Below are 17,649 nucleotides of genomic sequence, written 5' to 3'. Positions count from 1 at the left end.
TTTTTAAGGTTTGCTAACTTGTAGTATAAACTGTAAATTCATGATGTTGATTTTTTAATAACAAACACCGTTTTATCCACTCATGATGTTACTGTTTGAACCTGCTGCGCTCCCTGTTTGTCCAAACAACTAACTAAGACTAAAGCTCACAGCACTCATGTGCCTCCATATCTTCAGGAGCTTGGCAGATAATCACTGGTTCTTCAGTGCTGGACATCAGCTCATGTCCAATCACTTATTATGGACAGAAGTACGAGCAAATCTATGTGAGTATCCTGATGTTTTTAGTATCGCCTCGATAGATTTTCTAGCAGAAGGACATATTTGTTCAAGAATTATTTTATATTATTGTTTTATCAGTTAGAAAATAATGAAACAAAAACTTCTCACAGAAAAAGGAGCTCAAACATGAAGAAAAAAATTAAACCTCATGAAGGAGGCTTAAACTTTTGACTCTTTCTTATCTCATTGAGGCGGCCGTTTTGATGTGATGCCTGTGAGGAAACCCCATGCATACTCTCATTATTAACGGGTTAAATATGTATTTTATGCTTGTCTTTCTATATTTTATTTATTTCTATCTTAATATTAAGCAGCCAATTTGGCACTCAATTAAATATATAAAAAATGTTTTCATCTTTGTAACAGTGGAATCAATATATTAAGATTGATCCCCTGGGTCTGACTGGATCTATGGTACATAGAAGGCACATCATAATCCCTCCATCTATGCTGCAGTTTTTGCCGTTATCAGAGCGATAACCATTTTTGCTAGTATGGCAGGGTGTAGGTTGTAGCTGGGCTGGGCCGGAGGGGTGGAGCAGTGGGTTCAGGGTGTGATTATTGGAGAGGCTGACCAGGGGTCCGTTCTTCGTACCTCGCTAAGTAAGTTAGCTGGATTTGATTGTTGACGATTTCGCGTGATCTTGGATCGTTCGGTTCTCTGAAGCTCATCCGGGACTTGCTGTCATAGCAACAGATCCGTAAGCGTAAACCTGCTCGGGAGCAGGTTTACTTTATGTAAACAGGATTAGATCGCGGCCACTCAGGTATGTCCGCTGCATTTATACGAAAGCAACAGCGATATTTCGCCACTGTTTTTCCATAAATAAATATTATCAATGTAACTAAAGATAATGCAGTATTTGATTCTTATATTGATTTCATACAGATACATACAGGTCATTTCCGAAAAAAAGGGAAATGTACTATTAATCATTCTATTACATGTATTTGATTATTTCAGATGTAATTCATATTGTAGAGTAGTAATAGTAAATTACTTCGTGTAATCAAGATGAGAGACCACGGCTATAAAAGCGATAAATAATTAAATAATTTAAAAAAAAGATATATATATATGTATCTCAACTTACTGTGCATGCTTCAGTCACCCCTTGCATGGGAACGGGTAAAAGTGATGGAGTGTTATGTCAAACTACACACAAAAAACCCCACAATGTCAATAAATGTCACAGTACAAAAAGCATTTTAATTAAGGCAACAACCAAATATTTTACATTGTACAAATAGAATTATGAGCTCATTTACCAGTTATGAAGGTGCTGCTGCTACTGCACCCCGGCTGCTGGTCTAAGGAAGAGCTGCCCCCAGGGATGCCCTCAACAATGGGTCTGGTGGCATTCAACCCTAGGGCCAGCTCCTCTGCCGGGGTGTGACGAGGGGGTGCAGGACCACCACCTGTCTTTATTTGCTCTGCCCTTTTCTTGGTTGCTGTTATAAACACACAAACAGATTATTTCAGGGTCTCTTGTCATAGACTAAAAGCAATATAAGTGATAAATATTACCATTCTGTGGAATATTCTTATATTTCACTTTTACTTGTTCCCATGTTCTAGTGGGTCCTGTAGTGGCTCTAATGTGAAAGAGGATATAATGTAATATAATATAATAAATTACTTACGAGTTTAATTTGTCAGCAACTTTCTGCCAGCCCTCTCTCCTTGCTTTTGCAGCCTTTGCAGTGTTCCCTTGCGTTTTAATTAAACTCTGAAACTCCTGAAATCCGTCAATCAAGAGTTCTTGCTCTGCTGCCGTAAAATACTGAGCGCGCTCCTTCGACATTTTCGCCGACCAATCAAAGGGTTGCCGATCAATGTTTCTACTATCGATGCGTAGCCCCTTTTCAGCCACCCAGTGATCTCACATTACTTCATCCAGCTATACCAGGGGTCTGCAACCTTTAACACCCAAAGAGCCACTTGGACCCGGTTTCCACGCAAAAGAAAACACTGGGAGCCGCAAATACTTTTTGAAATCTAAAATGAAGATAACACTGTATATATTGTTTTTTACCTTTGTGCTTTGTGTGAACATCTAAAGTAAGTAAGTAAAGTTTATTTATTAAACGCTTTTCACAGACAGGCAGTCACAAAGCGCTGTACACAAATATTAAAATAAACAATGCAATCAATAGACATTATACACAATGTAAAAGATCAAATGTAACTAATGTAAAGAATATAAAATACGTAGATCGACAAAAGGCTTGTTTGAACAGAAAGGTTTTTAACTGCTTTTTAAAAGAATCCACAGAGCAACTAAGGTGTGTTGCTTATGTAATCCATGAAGTGCTACGGAGAAAATTACATTTTATTTATGTAATTAACACATTTTGAACTCTTAAATATAACAAAAGGTAAGAGACCCAGCTGAACTAAAATGATCCATGTAGCAAACAAAAATTGTTGTTAGCCGCCACCCTTTTAAAAAGTAATTGGAAAAAAAGCACTATGCCGCTAAAAAAAAAAAAAGATATTTGCAAAATTCTGCCTAAATATCTATTTTACCTTGTTAATGTGTGTGGCGGGGCGTGGTCTGCAGTGCCACTGCATGGGAGTCGGACGCACCTGAGCGGCACCCGCAATCGCGCCTCGCCGCCTTAAAGTCTGTGCTCTCTCTGCTGTTGTGTTGTCGGGCTGTGAGCTGAAAAGCTACAGCCGGCTGTATGCGTACAGCAACTGTGTGTGAAAAGTGGTCAATAAAGAGATGCTGAAAAGCATGTCCATGTAAACATCGTCGGGTCTGCCGTGATATGTTTACAATGAGACTTCTGGTCCCGAACCTCTGCGCACAGCGTCTGCATATCGGGGCTTTCATCTTCATGCAGGACTGTAAGCTGTCATCTGTGAAGCGTGAGCGGTGTTTGTTTTTAACATAGTTCACGGTGGAGAACAGCTGCTGACATAATGTGGATCCGAAGATCCATAATTGGCCTACCTGGGGCTGAAAGTCTCGATAAATGCACGGCGTTTCGGCGGGTACACCGGCTTCCGCGAGTGTGACGCTTATTTTGAGCGATGAAAAAAATATAAAAATAAAATTATATCTTATTATTTCAAAATCACAATAATCTTCCAATTTAGAACTACAAGTTAAAAAAAAGAAAAAAAAGAACTACACACAAATAAAATGGACTTCAGCGAAATACTTCTTCTATTTTCCCAAACCACCCGGAGCCGCAAAATAAGGACTAAAGAGCCGCATGCGGCTCCGGAGCCGCGGGTTGCCGACCCCTGAGCTATACTAATCGTCAACAACAGGTGTGTTCGGAGAACCGGAATAGCGAGCTCATAGTTAGCGCGATGATTTGATCTTGGATGTGTCATTTGATCTTGGATGTAGTAAGCGAGGTACGAAGAACAGGCCCCTGCACAGCAGGTCTTCATCATCTAATCATGCCTCCCCTAATTAAGTAGGATGCCAGGACCTGACAAGAGCTCTGCGTCATGCTGAGCTAGAGGAGGCAACTAGTGGGTTTGTAGAAAAGACGTAGTATCACTGATTAGTTGTGTCTTTGACTTCTAACAGGTCGCCTTCATGAGTGAAAACATTGCGTTCTGCTTCGACAACTTTTTCAACCCTGAAACTGGAGGTGATTGTCTTGTGGGGACTGCACCTGACTTGGACAGCACTGAGTTTTGGATAAATGAACCCAATGTTGAAATCCAAAAGCTGATTTATGACAATGTAGCAACAATTCAGAACAGGATGGAATGCTATGTGTTGTTTATCATGGAGCTCAACGGGAAAAATGTGAGTTTTCCTCTCAGACTTTAACCTGAGGTGTGTCTGAATCCATTGTTTTAGACCAAATTAACTGTGTAAGAACAAAAAATAAAATTTGACATGATTTTTTTTTTTTTTATCATATTAAACATTGGTGAACACTTTCAGAATTCCTAATAGTGTCTGAATCTTCTCTGTTTACTTTACAGTATGGTTTGGTTCCAGTTAATTTTGGGACACAAACGACTTTGATTGTGGAAATATTGGCATTTGGTTCAGTGGTGAGTTTCTGCATGTGACAGACAATAAATAACATGTTAAGATATTGACAAAAACAAAAAACAACAAGAACATCAACAGAAAAACCACAAACACACACATTAAAAAAAATCTGTAGTAGACATAAGTTTCCATATCAGTAAGGATCATTCAGACATGTTTATTTCATAAGTAAATAACGATTTTTATCCATTTTATTGTCTGAAATCAGTTGTCATTACTCTGTGATTGTAACATTGTTTGTGTTTATTTCTAGGTGTTTGAGGCTCAGGTTGGTGGTATCACAATTGATATATTGGCTGTTTTGTTTGATCCCAACAATCGTCAGTATCAAAGATTCTTTGACATCAGTGGATGCAGACATGCTGGTTGGTGAATCTCAGGCTTCAAAACTTGACCCATGTGTTATGTATTTCAATGTTACCATGATGTTTCTGTCAGTTGTTATTAAACTAGTAAGTGATCTTTGAGTTTTTAAACTAAACTAAACCCTCATTTCAGGTGGTTTGTATGAATACGGTGCAGTGCTGAGCTCAGATCTGAAAACCTGCTCTATTCTCACCTGTTCTGACACTGCAGCTCTGCAGATTTCTGGCTGTGGCCCTCTGGAGCGTTGTGAAGGCAACGGCATGTAAATATATCTCTGAGTCTGTGTTTGTGATTTGGTGCTATATTAAGAACATTTAATTGTTTTCAATTAATGAATATGTATAAAATGTCTCTTCCCCACTGGTGTGGTGTTCAGCAGCACCTCGTGATATTTTCTCATTCTTGTTTGTTTCCTTCTTTCCACCAGCTGCATGTTGAACTCCACCTGCACTGTGACTGGCCCCACTGTCATTGACTTCCACGGCCAGGTTAACACTGTTGAGGATCGGTGTTCATATTCTCTGGTCTTGACTCCATCAGTCCCAGACTTCCATGTTCTGGGGAACTTCCAGGAACGTCGACGTAAAGACGTGACCTTTTTGGACAGTGTGACATTGGTTCTGGACAGGCCCAGCATTAAAATTCATCTGGAACAAGGTGGGAGAGTTCGGGTAAGCTACCTCCACCCACAGTTTAGTCAGTGCAGTCTAATAATAGTTGCTGCGAAATCAACCTGTTGTGTGTTTGAGATGTTTCACTCACTATTTCCTACACTTTGCTTGTTATCCAGCTGGACAACACAATCCTGACCCTCAATAGTTCACCTCAGCTGGTTCACAATGTGGAGCTCTCTAAAGACCGAACTGGAGTCACTGCCAAGTTGTCGCTCTCATACTCCACCATCTCTGTCTTCTTTGACGGCTACACTGCACAGATCCACTTAGAAGGTACTGAAAATAAAATGTTTTATTCACAATGGGGAATGTAAGGGGTACATGTAATGTAAAAAAATCCCTCCTTTCTGTTGATTTATCTGCTAACGGTTGCTCGGTCACCTGTTTCCCTGCTACATCCTTTCTGTCATGAATTGACTGTTGACTGGTGTAGCTCATTGCCTTTATTGGGAACATGTAGGTAAAGGGTAAAAAATGTATTTTCAGGTATGCAATAAAATAAGCAAGCAAAAAAACCCAACAAACTACAAAACAGTCAACGTCCATCCATCCATCCATCCATCCGTTCATCCCTCCCTCCCTCCATCCATCCCTCCCTCCCTCCCTCTGCTTAGCTGGTTTGCAGGGCAGCAACCTAAGCAAAGAAGCCCAGTCTCCCTTTACCCTGGTCACCTCCTTCAGCTTTTCCAGGTGAACACCATGTGTTCCTAGGCTAGTCAAGAGATATAATTTCTCAAACATGTCTTTGGTCTACCGCAGGCTTCCTCCTGGTAGGTCATGCCAGGTACATCTCACACAGAGGTAATGTTTTCAGGCATTGTCCAAACCATCTCAACTGGCCCTTTTTCATGTGAAGGAATGAGCAGCTCTACTCTAGGCCTCTCTCAAAAGACCTATCTCTTCACCTTGTCTCTAAGGGAGGTCCAGGTACCCTTTGGAGGAAGTAGAAAAGAAGCAGAATGTAGAAAAAGCATAGAAAAAAGTACCTTTATGAAAGAGTGAGTGGGTGAATGAGGGAAGTTGTATAAAGTGCCAGATCTCAATGACTTGGGGCCCATCCGGGTCCCATCATTAATCCATCTGGGCAAACACATTTGGAGCCACCATGGAAACTGAGGACAAAATTAGCTGGATCCCGGGTGGGTAACCCAAGTGGGCCCCAAATATTACTCCCTATTTGGGCCCAACATATGTGTGTTGACTGGGTACAGTTGAGCATCTGTGGGATGTACTGGACAAACAAGTCTGATTGACGGAGGCTCCACCTTACAACTTATAGGAAATAAAGGACCTGTTGATAACATCTTATTGCCAGATACCACACTACACATTCATGGGTTTAATATTAGGCAGGAGTTTATAGTGTTATGCCTGATCGGTTTAAAATATATAAAAAAAATACTGACATTTCTACCAATTTATGACATAAAAAGTACACTGTGTCCTGAACCTTTCCAGGGCCTGCTGGTTCATCATTTGAGGGTCTGTGTGGAAACTCCAGCAGGTCTCTGAGTGACCTGAGGCTCTCTGAGTACAGCTCCACCAGGTAAGACCTCATCACAAGCTCAGAGTCCCTCTGACTCCTTCTCGTTAACAAATGGTTTGTGGATATTCTGCATGTTTGTCTTATTGAGACTGAGCAGGCAATTGTCCTGACACTGTGTTGTGTGTTGCCCCATAGTTGTGAGGTGAAATACAATGACCCTGCTGACAGCACAATCAACTGCAACAAGATGATTGAACGGTAAGCAGACTGATTCAGACAACATCAAACATCTTTGTCTCTATTTCTCCCGTATTGGTCTCTATGCTTCATCTGTGCCATCATATTTTTATGCACGATAATGGATGCATCTGCCACCTGTCATCTGTACAGATGGAATATAAACACTCCTGATTGCAGATGATTATTTTACTTTCTCCAATTATTTCTATCTGTGGTACAGCTGTAATCTCCTGAAGGAGGCGCCCTTCTCCTCCTGTAACAGTGACATTGACCCAGAGCCCTACATAACCGCCTGCACCAACACTTTGTGTAAATATCCTGCAGTGGACGGACTCAACTGTCAGTTCCTGAAGGCCTACGCCAGAGCCTGCAGATTACAGGGAAACCACACTCTGGATGGCTGGAGGTCAATGACTGGCTGCTGTAAGATATGAACAACTCTACAGTTCTTGTTCTGCAGTATTCACAAGCTATTATATCTCACATGTTTTCTGAATAACACATCAGTGTGTTCCTCTGTAGCCTCTGAAGCCTTCTGTCAGGACAGGACCTGCAGCGATCACGAGTTTTGCGGTCAGAAGACAGTCAGTGGTGACACTCGCTGCTTCTGTCGGACCATTTTTGCCTCCAAATACAGATCAACCAACACTTTGGGTATGATATCTCTGACAGAAACATGACAGGGCTCAATGATTGAGAAAAAGTTTTGATTATTTATTTTATCAATAATGTGGTGTTTAGGTGATCAAACAGTCTGCAGCCAGAACTCTGCTTCGCTCTCTCTGGCCAGTTGTCTTTTGGAGGACAAAGGCATTGCATACTCTGACTTACACCTCAATGACCAGACCTGCAGGGGTCAGATGGATGAGCTTACCCACATGGTGACCTTCAGCTTCAACAGCAGCAACAGCTGTGGGACGATGATCATAGTGGGTTTTCTCTTCCAACTCTTTAACTTCTACCACCAGCCAAACCCCTTCCAGCACTCGGTTGAGCTTCTCTTGCTCTGCTGCAGTTTGGAATCTTTCTGTGGTTTCAGGTTTAGCTTTGACTTCTGATTGGCTTCAAGTGTTGTTGGCCATCTATGATTCTTATTCTACCCAGTTAGCTCCGAAAAGTTTCACATTAGTTATGTAGAATAGAATCCGCAGACTAGGCAAAGGATCCCTGACTGCAATTAGATATCAAGACCCATTAGTCTTTTGACCCTAATCTATTATCAGACCCTATACTGGTGCCACGGGTCTTGGGTTCCTCCGGGTGCACAATGATAATCGAACTCCTGGAAGATGAAGGAATGGATACCACTGACTAGACCCAATGCTAACCTGAACTGAATCCAAATAAATGCCTACCATTACATATTGATGAATTCCGTGCTGCCAGGTTCCTCCTCAGATGTCTGGAGACTAATTTGGGGTGTCTTTGAATTTAGCTCTCTAAAGGTTCTAATATTAATTTTGATCGAATGATGTGGTTTCATTTTATTCTTAAAGCATTACACAGTCCAGTGCTGTTGTTTGGTGATTGCATTGAAATCCTTTTGTTTTCAATCGATCCTACAGACTAACAACAGCCATATTATCTACAAGAACACCATCACGAACCAGAAGAGCTCCTCTGATGTCATCACTCGCCAAGACCAAATTTACATCGACTTCTCCTGTGTCTACATTCAGCCAGATATCGAGACTGCCAACTTCAGAATCAGAGACAGGTGTGTGGTTTGTTCTTTGTGTGAATCATGTTGTTGTTTCTTTTTGTTTCAAAGAAAGGTAAAATGTGTGTGTCTGTTCTGCAGTTCTGTGATCCAGCATGCTACACCCAGTGCTTGGAATTACACTTTGACCATGAAGGCCTACACTGATGTAGGCCGCACACAAGCTGTGGAGTCTTTCGCTGAAGTTCCTCTGAACCAGAGAATCTGGGTGGAGCTGAAGGCTAATGGGTTGGATGGAGACATGGTTGCCATGGTAACAGACTCGTGCTGGACCACTGATGTGGCATCGTCCTCTGGGAGTGTCAGACATGACCTGATTATCGATGGGTAGGACCAGATTCATTCATAAATATAATTATTTTGTTAATTCTGATCAACTCCCCACAAAACTATTTCCTATCTGTTGGCAGCTGTGCAAACCCTGCTGACCAGACTGTGGATGTGAAGGAAAACGGACTGGGAGCCTACAACTATTTTTCCTTCAATATGTTTCAGTTCACTGGGAGCTCAGGTGAAATCTACCTGCACTGCAAAATCCACCTGTGCCCTAAACGGAGAAACAAATGCACATCGGTAAACACACCACACAAACATTCACAGAGATTCCCTATTGGCTGCTGAAGAAGGGGAACACTAGTTTATTTAATCTTAACCGTAACTACAAATGCAGTCAAAGTTTCATGGTGATTTAGTTTTTATAACTGTCCACATGACGAACCACTCGTAGTTTTCAAACAACCTAACGTGACCTTAGGCTCACTGTTTTAAAGGAGTATTCACGTTTACTCCCCTTTGTATAATCATGTAAGGTTTGTAAAGACTGAATAAAAAATAAAATCCAAAACATTTAAATGATAAAATGAAAAGATTGTGATGTCTGGACTTTATCGCTCTGTCTTTACCTGTCAGACTTGTAAAGGAGCTGCTCGCAGACGCAGACCAGCCAGCTCCAAATATAAACGAGCAGCATCAGCCTTCATCAGCTTGGCCTGGACTAATTAGGTATGACATACTTCTGCTGTTTTACATCATTATGGTAATATTGTAATGTGCTGATGGATACTGCTCTCTCTGCATAAAAGCTGATTGTTAAGCAACTCTGGAAAACAAAATGAGCAAAATGATTCAGACAAAGAAAAGTCTCATAAATTAAATATATATATATATAAAAAAAAACTCTTGCCTAATGGTGGTTCAATTTAAATTTAGAGAGATCCAACTGCACACCATCTAATGAATTTGTATTTCCAATATTATTCACATTTTGAATATTTTAATAAGTGAGTCAAATGTACGGGGTAAGCCTCTGTAGCCTGAGAGTCCAGGATCAGGGTGAATGTTGGCCCCTCAAAGACAGTTCAACTGATTAGAGAAAGAAGTATGAGGTGATTGGCTGGAAAAGAAGCCAAAGGGATGTAAAAGCAGAGTTTTACAGTTTGGTCTGGTTTTCTTAGGTGGTTTCCAAGGTGACCCTGGCTGCCAGTCCCTGACTTCTGACTTGTCCTGACCGAGACCCTGGATGTTTATAAGGATGAACTCATAACTGGCTACTCTGAGGCTGGGATCACTGCCACAGCCTGATTAAACAGCTGTTATATCAAAAGTATTGTAAGGAAAGGTGACGATATTTATTATTTAACAGTAACATGCCTTATTGTGGATATATGATTTATGCCGGACGCCCTTTCTGACGCGACCAAGAAGGAGAACAAGTGTGTGGCAACATGAACATTTCTATGAAACATCTGGCCTTTACAGAAATGTCATCACTACATCTCCCAGCATGGGAGCACTTTACGACCTCGCGGGAAGGTTGGAGGCCTGTGTGCTGCTTATGTTGGATTCGATTTGAGGGTAATGACCTCAAATCTAATCATGTGACCTCGTTCATATGAACAAATACCTGAGGACAGTGGCCTTGCACCAAAGAGGCATTTTTACTTCTCAGGTTGTTTAAGCTGAAGATGTTTAAGATGCTAATATATAAAACTATTGGACAAGAATGAACAAAGACAGGAAAATAATAAGAATAAGAAGAGCATCAGATGCCATCTGCAGGTCAGAGGTGCTTTAAAGGGGAATCAATGTGAAAATCACTCCTGTAAAAAATTGGTATGCAGGGTGAAATATAAAAAGGGGGCAGACATTTTTCCTCTGTTTCCAGTGTTGGGAAGGTTACTGTTAAAATGTATTCCACTACAGATTACAGAATACATGCCCCAAAATGTATTATGTAATGTATTTTGTTACATTAGTCAATTTTGTATTCTGAATACTTTGGATTACTTAATATATTATCATGCTGTTTACAACTACATGAATGTACTATTGCTGTGTGATTTATTACTATTACTGAAGGCTACTCGCCATACCAATACCAACTAGTTTTTAAATTTTAATATAAATTGAGTAACAGTAGAGTGGACATTAGGTAAGGCTGCACTTTTAGCAGTGATCTTGTATAGAAAACTGTTCCGCGTGTATATAAAACAGGTCCGGAGCTCCGAACCATAATAAAGGGACCTCCGGCTAACACGTCGGGTTCTGTGTTGGGCTCGAAGCCGAAAACTAGCTTTACTTTGTTGTCTGGGTCAACTTTGCTAACGAGAGACAGAGAGAGGCGTTGAAAGGCTGCTCCAACGGAACTTGTTGTTTCAGAGGAAAACATGAACACAGTGTACAGTCGAGTCTTAATAGCTTACTTACAACTGGGCTCGTCAGGCACTCTCTTTGGCAGAAGTGGTTATTATTATATTTACATGCTTTCAGCTCCCGTTTCTGGTCGGTGACAACTCGTACTTTTCCACTCTCCTTTTTCTCCCTCCCTCACCCACAAATCAAATCATTTTTTGAACAATAATTTTTAAAAATATTTCTTCACATCATTATTCCGGCCAAAAGTACGAGTGACATGGGCCGCGAAGTCGAGACCCAGGCATCAAAGCCTCTTTATGCGTGTTTTGTTTGGGTTTCCACCAGCGTGGAATTACAAAAAATGGAGAGGGCACAGCCTAATATATGAAACAGGAAAAGACCAGCGTGTAATCCCTTTATTTCAACAAAGTAACTGTATTCTGAATACCACCTTTTTAAACAATAACTGTAGCTGAATGCAGTTACTCATATTTTGTATTTTAAATAACGCTGGTACATGTAATCTGTTACTCATCACTGTATGTTTCATAGTTGTTTCTGCCTGTTGGGGTAACCTTTCAGACTCTTCTTGTACCTTCCTAACCTTCTCTTTATGGTTCTGTGTGAGACACACACAGCTGGTTGTTTTCTTGGAGTTCCACACTCCTCACTGGCAGGAGTGTGTTTGGTTTGAATGTTGATTCACTTTCTTTCAGATACCCCACCACTCCATTGCATCCACATTCTTGCCATATTACTGATGTGAGGAAAGACTGTCACTTTTTTTTTTTTAAGTTTAATTGAAATAAATGCATCTTGGCTATTTAAACTGAATTATTTGTGTGATCTCCCTACTTCTTGGATGTTAAAGGAGGTTTACAAAAGCTCGGCTGGTTTATAAACACAGGTAAAGTCAGTTAATTTAATGACATGCCCAATCTGCAGGACACAGGACAGGTGCAGCTTCTTAATTGTAATCAGAAAAGTATAAAAATATAGATCACAGACATGTTGTTTAAATGTAGGCCTACAGTGGCAGTCTGGCAGAGAGCGTCATAATAATGAATAAAGGTTTCAGTCACTGGCAGCCTCTGATGCAATTAGCACATGCAATAAATTAATCATGTGATAAGATTGCAGTCCACACTCCTGGAATCATAACTGCTTAATTACTTCAATATTATTTGAGTGTAATATTAATGAATGTAAAGTGAATAGAACAGAGCACGCTCAAACTATCAAAATGAAAAAACAGGCTGCTATTAACTCATCTCATGAATGACGCCCATGCAGGGCCCTGAATATTTTCAGGATGAGGTCCAAAATCAGCGAAGTCACTCTTTTCTCTACATTCGTCGGCCATTTTTCTTTCAACCTCATCACAAGACGCAGTATGTTGAAAAGAACCCGATAAAATAAAATTTGATGCGTCTTTTATGCAGCAATAACTGCTGTCATATCAAGTTCAAGAAATAAGACATGATTTTTCTTTCAGTATTAATTACAGACACAATTAGCAGCGAAATGTGTTTTTCAAATGTTAGTAAATCAGTTTAGATGCTTACATCAAACTCCATCTGAGTACAGAAACAAAAACCAAAGTATTACCAAAAAGTACCAGTCTGAGATTGTTTCTGTGGCTTTTACAGATTGAAATATTACTGTCTGTCTCCTCCAAAAGGATATCCTGGCATATTACTTCTCCTTTAATTAAAGTAGATAATGGACACTGATTGAACTTTAGTCTGAAGTCAAAAGAAACTCAGATAAGTGCTCACTGGAGTCTCCATTTCTGCTTTCAGATGATCAGGTCTAAATTTGGTGCAAACATCATTAAAGTGTGAATCCATTCTTCCTGGTACCAAGGTTTCAGGTGGATGCTGGTGTTGTAATGGTGGAGCTGAGCTGATGGTGGCTAAACAAATAAAGAATTTCAAAATTGGAGATATGTTTTTTTTATAGAAAAATGAGAAAGGGTGGAGCACGAGTGAAAACTAGCATACACAGCAACAGAGTTCAACTGGAACTTTTCACCAAAACAGTGCACAATTTACCTCTTTCCTTACAATGATAAACAATGATAATAACAATTAACAGCAACACATGCTGCTACAGTTATACAGTTCTGTGGATGACAGTTACCTTAAACAGAGGAAATAGTGAGGAGAGTTGAAAGAATGGCACAGACACACAGCTCTCACTCTCACTCGTCTGTACTGAGTGAAGGAGGTGACGCGCAAATCCACCTACTGGAGCCCTGAGGCATTACCAATGGATCGATGCAAAATCAACCCAGGCAAAACTCTCACTACTCATCTCCCTTTACAATCCCACTGCATATTTCATACAGCAAAACAGTCAAAACAACAAATAAAATAATAATAAAGGCATGTCACGAAATATAAGGAACAGAGATGTACAACTCCAAAATTAATCAAATTTATGAGCCACCACAATTGCAGCACCTCCCCTTTCTCAGAAACAGCTTCTGGGTCTGCCAGTATGTTTTCTTATTTCCTGGTCCCGCCTCTTTCACAGATCTGTCAGCTTTGCGATTGGTGTAATCACTGTGATGGAAAGGGGGAGAGCTGACTAACCCAGCTGCTTCAGCCTGTGAGTGTGAGGGAGAAAAGAGGGCTTGGCTTCAAGTGTGACTGTGTTTTCGAGAAAGTGAAACTGTTGAGTCATTCTCTCCTTCTGAATGGTGAAATGGCACAGCAAAGAAATCAGCTGGACTCAGAGAACTTCTCTTGTTCCATCTGTCTGGATGTACTGAGGAATCCGGTGTCTATTCCCTGTGGACACAGCTACTGCATGAACTGTATTAAAAGTTTCTGGGATGAAGAAGATAAGAAGGGAATCCACAGCTGCCCTCAGTGCAGGAAGACGTTCAAACCGAGGCCTGTTGTAGAGAAAAACATCATGTTAGCAGTTTTAGTGGAGGAGCTGAAGCACACTGGACTCCAAGCTGCTGCAGGTGAACAATGCTATGCTGGACCTGAAGATGTAGCCTGTGATGTCTGCACTGGGAGGAAGCTGAAAGCTGTCAAATCCTGTCTGGTCTGCCAGGACTCCTATTGTGACAAACACGTCCAGCGTCACTACAATATAGATCGATTACAGAAACACAGGCTGGTTTCGCCTTCCAGGAAGCTCCAAGAAGCGTCATCATCTAATTGTGAGATCTGCTCTCATCACAGTGAGGTGATGAAGATTTTCTGTCGTACTGATCAGCAGAGTATCTGTTATCTCTGCACAGTGGATGAACATAAAGGCCATGAAACAGTCCCAGCTGCAGCAGAAAGGACTGAGAAGCAGAAGGAGCTCGAGGTGAGACGACTAAACATCCAGCAGAGAATCCAGGAGCGAGAGAAAGATGTGAAGCTGCTTCAACAGGAGGTGGAGGCCATCAATGGCTCTGCTGATAAAGCAGTGGAGGACAGTGAGAAGATGTTCACTGAGCTGATCCGTCTCATCCAGAAAAGAAGCTCTGATGTGAAGCAGCAGGTCAGATCCCAGCAGGAAACTGAAGTGAGTCGAGTCAAAGAGCTTCAGGAGAAGCTGGAGCAGGAGATCGCTGAGCTGAAGAGGAAAGACGGCGAGCTGGAGCAGCTCTCACACACAGAGGATCACAACCACTTTCTACACAACTACCCCTCACTGTCAGCACTCAGTGAGTCTACACACTCATCCAGCATCAATATTCGTCCTCTGAGCTACTTTGAGGATGTGACAGCAGCTGTGTCAGAGACCAGAGATAAACTACAGGACATTCTGAGAGAGGAATGGACAAACATCTCACTGACAGTCACTGAAGTGGATGTTTTACTGTCACCAACAGAGCCAAAGACCAGAGCTGGATTCTTAAAACATTCATATGAAATGACTATGGATCCAAATACAGCTTACACTCACCTGCTCTTATCAGAGGGGAACAGGAAAGCAATGCTAATAAAACGATACAAGCCTTGCCCTCATCATCCAGACAGATTCACTTCATGCAGGCAGGTCCTGAGCAGGGAGGCTCTGACTGGATGTTGTTACTGGGAGGTGGAGTGGAGAGGAAGATGTGTTTGTGTGGCAGTCGCATACAAGAATATCAGAAGAGCTGTGTGCCCCACTGAATGTGGTTTTGGATACAATGACAAATCTTGGGCTTTATTCTGTGACACAACCGGCTACACTTACTTGAACAACAAAGTCCAAACTGTCCTCTCAGGTCCTCGGTCCTCCAGAGTAGGAGTGTACCTGGATCACAGAGCAGGTATTCTGTCTTTCTACAGCGTCTCTGAAACCATGACTCTCCTCCACAGAGTCCAGACCACATTCACTCAGCCGCTCCATGCTGGACTGTGCCTTTTGGGTTTTGGAGTCAGTGCTGAGTTCAGTAAAGTCAAACACACATAGAGGGCGTGTTCTTGAGTATCAGTGTACCTTTGTTATGATCTAAAGCAGTTTGTACATCTTCATTTTAATTTTTTATTTCACGCATGGTACAGTATTAATTTATTTCCTACACAAAAACCTTGCTTTCAGTTACTGTAGCACTACATCTATGCATGAAAAGGAGCAGGAAGAGAAGCTCATGAATTCATTGTAGGAATGCAAACACAAATACAAACTGTAGCTGGGTCGCTCTTTAGCTGTGACTCGTAGTGCAACTCTGCAACATTTCTAATGCCATATTCCCACATTTTTAGTACCTAAAATATTTAAAGGCGGTAGAACAGAACCAGAGAGTGATGCATATTTTAAAGGAAAAAGATATTAATTATACTGTTAGTAAATTTTTAAAGTACTGGGTACCCTGAGGGTAGGATAAACAATGTTGTCTAGTATGTTAGGACACTTCTAATAAGTCTGTGTAACTTAATAACTGTCTTTGCAACATTGTCTCAACCTCTGAATACCGCAAAGTTACTTATTACGTTAAAATAAATCTTGAATTCTATAATATTTTCTACCCAGTTCTAAGTATTTTTAGGTACTGAACCTTATGTTCTGAAGATTACCTGATATGTGGTGGTAAATTACTCCATAAATCAAAGGCTGTATTATAAAGAGATATTGAAAACTACATGTGTGAAAATCAACAAAAAGCGTAAAAAGTGAAACAAAATGATTTGATATGACAGAGAAAGGAGAAACGTGCTTTAATAATAGTGCAGTAATGTTAAAGTGATAAAATTGGTACCTTACAATTGACAAATCTTGTATATAATGTACTCTTCATGTTCAATACATATTACACAGTTATATAGTTTGATAAGTGATACTATTATATACTTGTGTTTACTGTTGTAGTGGGTTTTCATGTGATTATTAGTTGGTTTAATGAGTAGAGGACAAATTGTTTTGTGATTGTCTCAGTAATTTGTTAAGAAACCTCAACATTTCATAAGGTTCTTCTCTTTAATATAGGATGATAAACTGCTGTTTTTGAACTGTTAACATTAAGCAATTACTATTTTCTCTAATAGTTAAATAAGTTTGTTTTTGATTCTTGTCATTTAATAGTATTACATGCTACTCATTGATGATTGGTCTCACATATACACCGATGTATAATGTTATAGCATTTTCTTTATATTGTAGAAGAATATGTAGAGAAATAGTTTATTTAAAGTGGGTTTGGGAAGCTTAGAATCACCACACTCCAATAATCTAAAGTTCAGTTTCAGTTCATCTGCTCGGTGTTTGTGAAAGTTTAATGTCCTTTAACATTTTTGATCAGTTTGTGTTCAGTCTGTTCCCTCGCCTGCTGGAAATGTCTGCTAAACTACAATTAAACAACAAAAAAACCATGTGATTCTCTGGTTGCACTCTCTGTCACAAATTACTCTAACGTTCATTGAAGCAGTACGGAACTAGTCGAACAGATTAAATGCTGTGCATGGAGACAGATTCACTTTATTATTAGCCTTACAGATTGTAATCAGCAAAGCGACAGAGCCTCAAAGGAGACACAAAACCTGTTAGCATGGTTTGTTGTTTCCTCTGTCCATCTGCAGATGAGCATGCTCTGTTTTGTTGGCTTCCTTTTTTACTATTCCGAGACAGATGTTGTGCAAGCTGCTGGGTGAGTATGAAGGAATTAACCCTACATCTTATAAGGGGGAAGTTTGGTTTCAACACTTCATGTTAGCGTCATTTTCTCTCTGCTGTGGTTTTTAAGACCTTTAATGAGATCATAGTTTTCACTTCCTCCATCTGTGT

General features: G+C 40.5%; 2 protein-coding genes across 2 annotated transcripts; both read left to right on the top strand.

Annotated features, from left to right (window-relative positions):
- Window positions 1-201: 201 nt before the first annotated feature.
- On the top strand, window positions 202-11,395 carry LOC116335923 (alpha-tectorin-like). Its single transcript, XM_039609463.1, has 17 exons — window positions 202-266; window positions 3,834-4,058; window positions 4,241-4,312; window positions 4,567-4,678; window positions 4,812-4,941; window positions 5,107-5,350; window positions 5,470-5,626; window positions 6,812-6,899; window positions 7,035-7,097; window positions 7,300-7,502; window positions 7,602-7,733; window positions 7,821-8,008; window positions 8,645-8,796; window positions 8,881-9,126; window positions 9,210-9,372; window positions 9,709-9,801; window positions 10,254-11,395. The coding sequence occupies exons 2-16, from the start codon at window positions 3,843-3,845 to the stop codon at window positions 9,799-9,801; spliced, it is 2,259 nt and encodes a 752-aa protein (XP_039465397.1). The 5' UTR covers window positions 202-266; window positions 3,834-3,842; the 3' UTR covers window positions 10,254-11,395.
- Window positions 11,396-14,099: 2,704 nt separating this feature from the next.
- LOC116335893 (E3 ubiquitin-protein ligase TRIM47-like) lies at window positions 14,100-15,557 on the top strand. Its single transcript, XM_039601235.1, has 2 exons — window positions 14,100-14,750; window positions 15,419-15,557. The coding sequence occupies exons 1-2, from the start codon at window positions 14,143-14,145 to the stop codon at window positions 15,555-15,557; spliced, it is 747 nt and encodes a 248-aa protein (XP_039457169.1). The 5' UTR covers window positions 14,100-14,142.
- Window positions 15,558-17,649: the final 2,092 nt, after the last annotated feature.

Source organism: Oreochromis aureus, linkage group 3 (assembly GCF_013358895.1).
Source record: "Oreochromis aureus strain Israel breed Guangdong linkage group 3, ZZ_aureus, whole genome shotgun sequence".
Taxonomy (NCBI): domain Eukaryota; kingdom Metazoa; phylum Chordata; class Actinopteri; order Cichliformes; family Cichlidae; genus Oreochromis; species Oreochromis aureus.
The sequence above is the reverse complement of the archived record's forward strand: the minus strand, read 5'-3'. Positions and strand labels throughout refer to the sequence as shown.

Excerpts from the sequence above, each read along its gene's own strand:
- LOC116335923 (XM_039609463.1), top strand. The coding sequence starts at position 3,843 with ATGAGTGAAAACATTGCGTTCTGCTTCGACAACTTTTTCAACCCTGAA. Across the intron at positions 5,627-6,811 it reads TGCACAGATCCACTTAGAAG|GGCCTGCTGGTTCATCATTT; the intron begins GTACTGAAAATA and ends GAACCTTTCCAG. Across the intron at positions 7,098-7,299 it reads TGCAACAAGATGATTGAACG|CTGTAATCTCCTGAAGGAGG; the intron begins GTAAGCAGACTG and ends TCTGTGGTACAG.
- LOC116335893 (XM_039601235.1), top strand. The coding sequence starts at position 14,143 with ATGGCACAGCAAAGAAATCAGCTGGACTCAGAGAACTTCTCTTGTTCC. Across the intron at positions 14,751-15,418 it reads GCAGAAAGGACTGAGAAGCA|ACAGATTCACTTCATGCAGG; the intron begins GAAGGAGCTCGA and ends CTCATCATCCAG.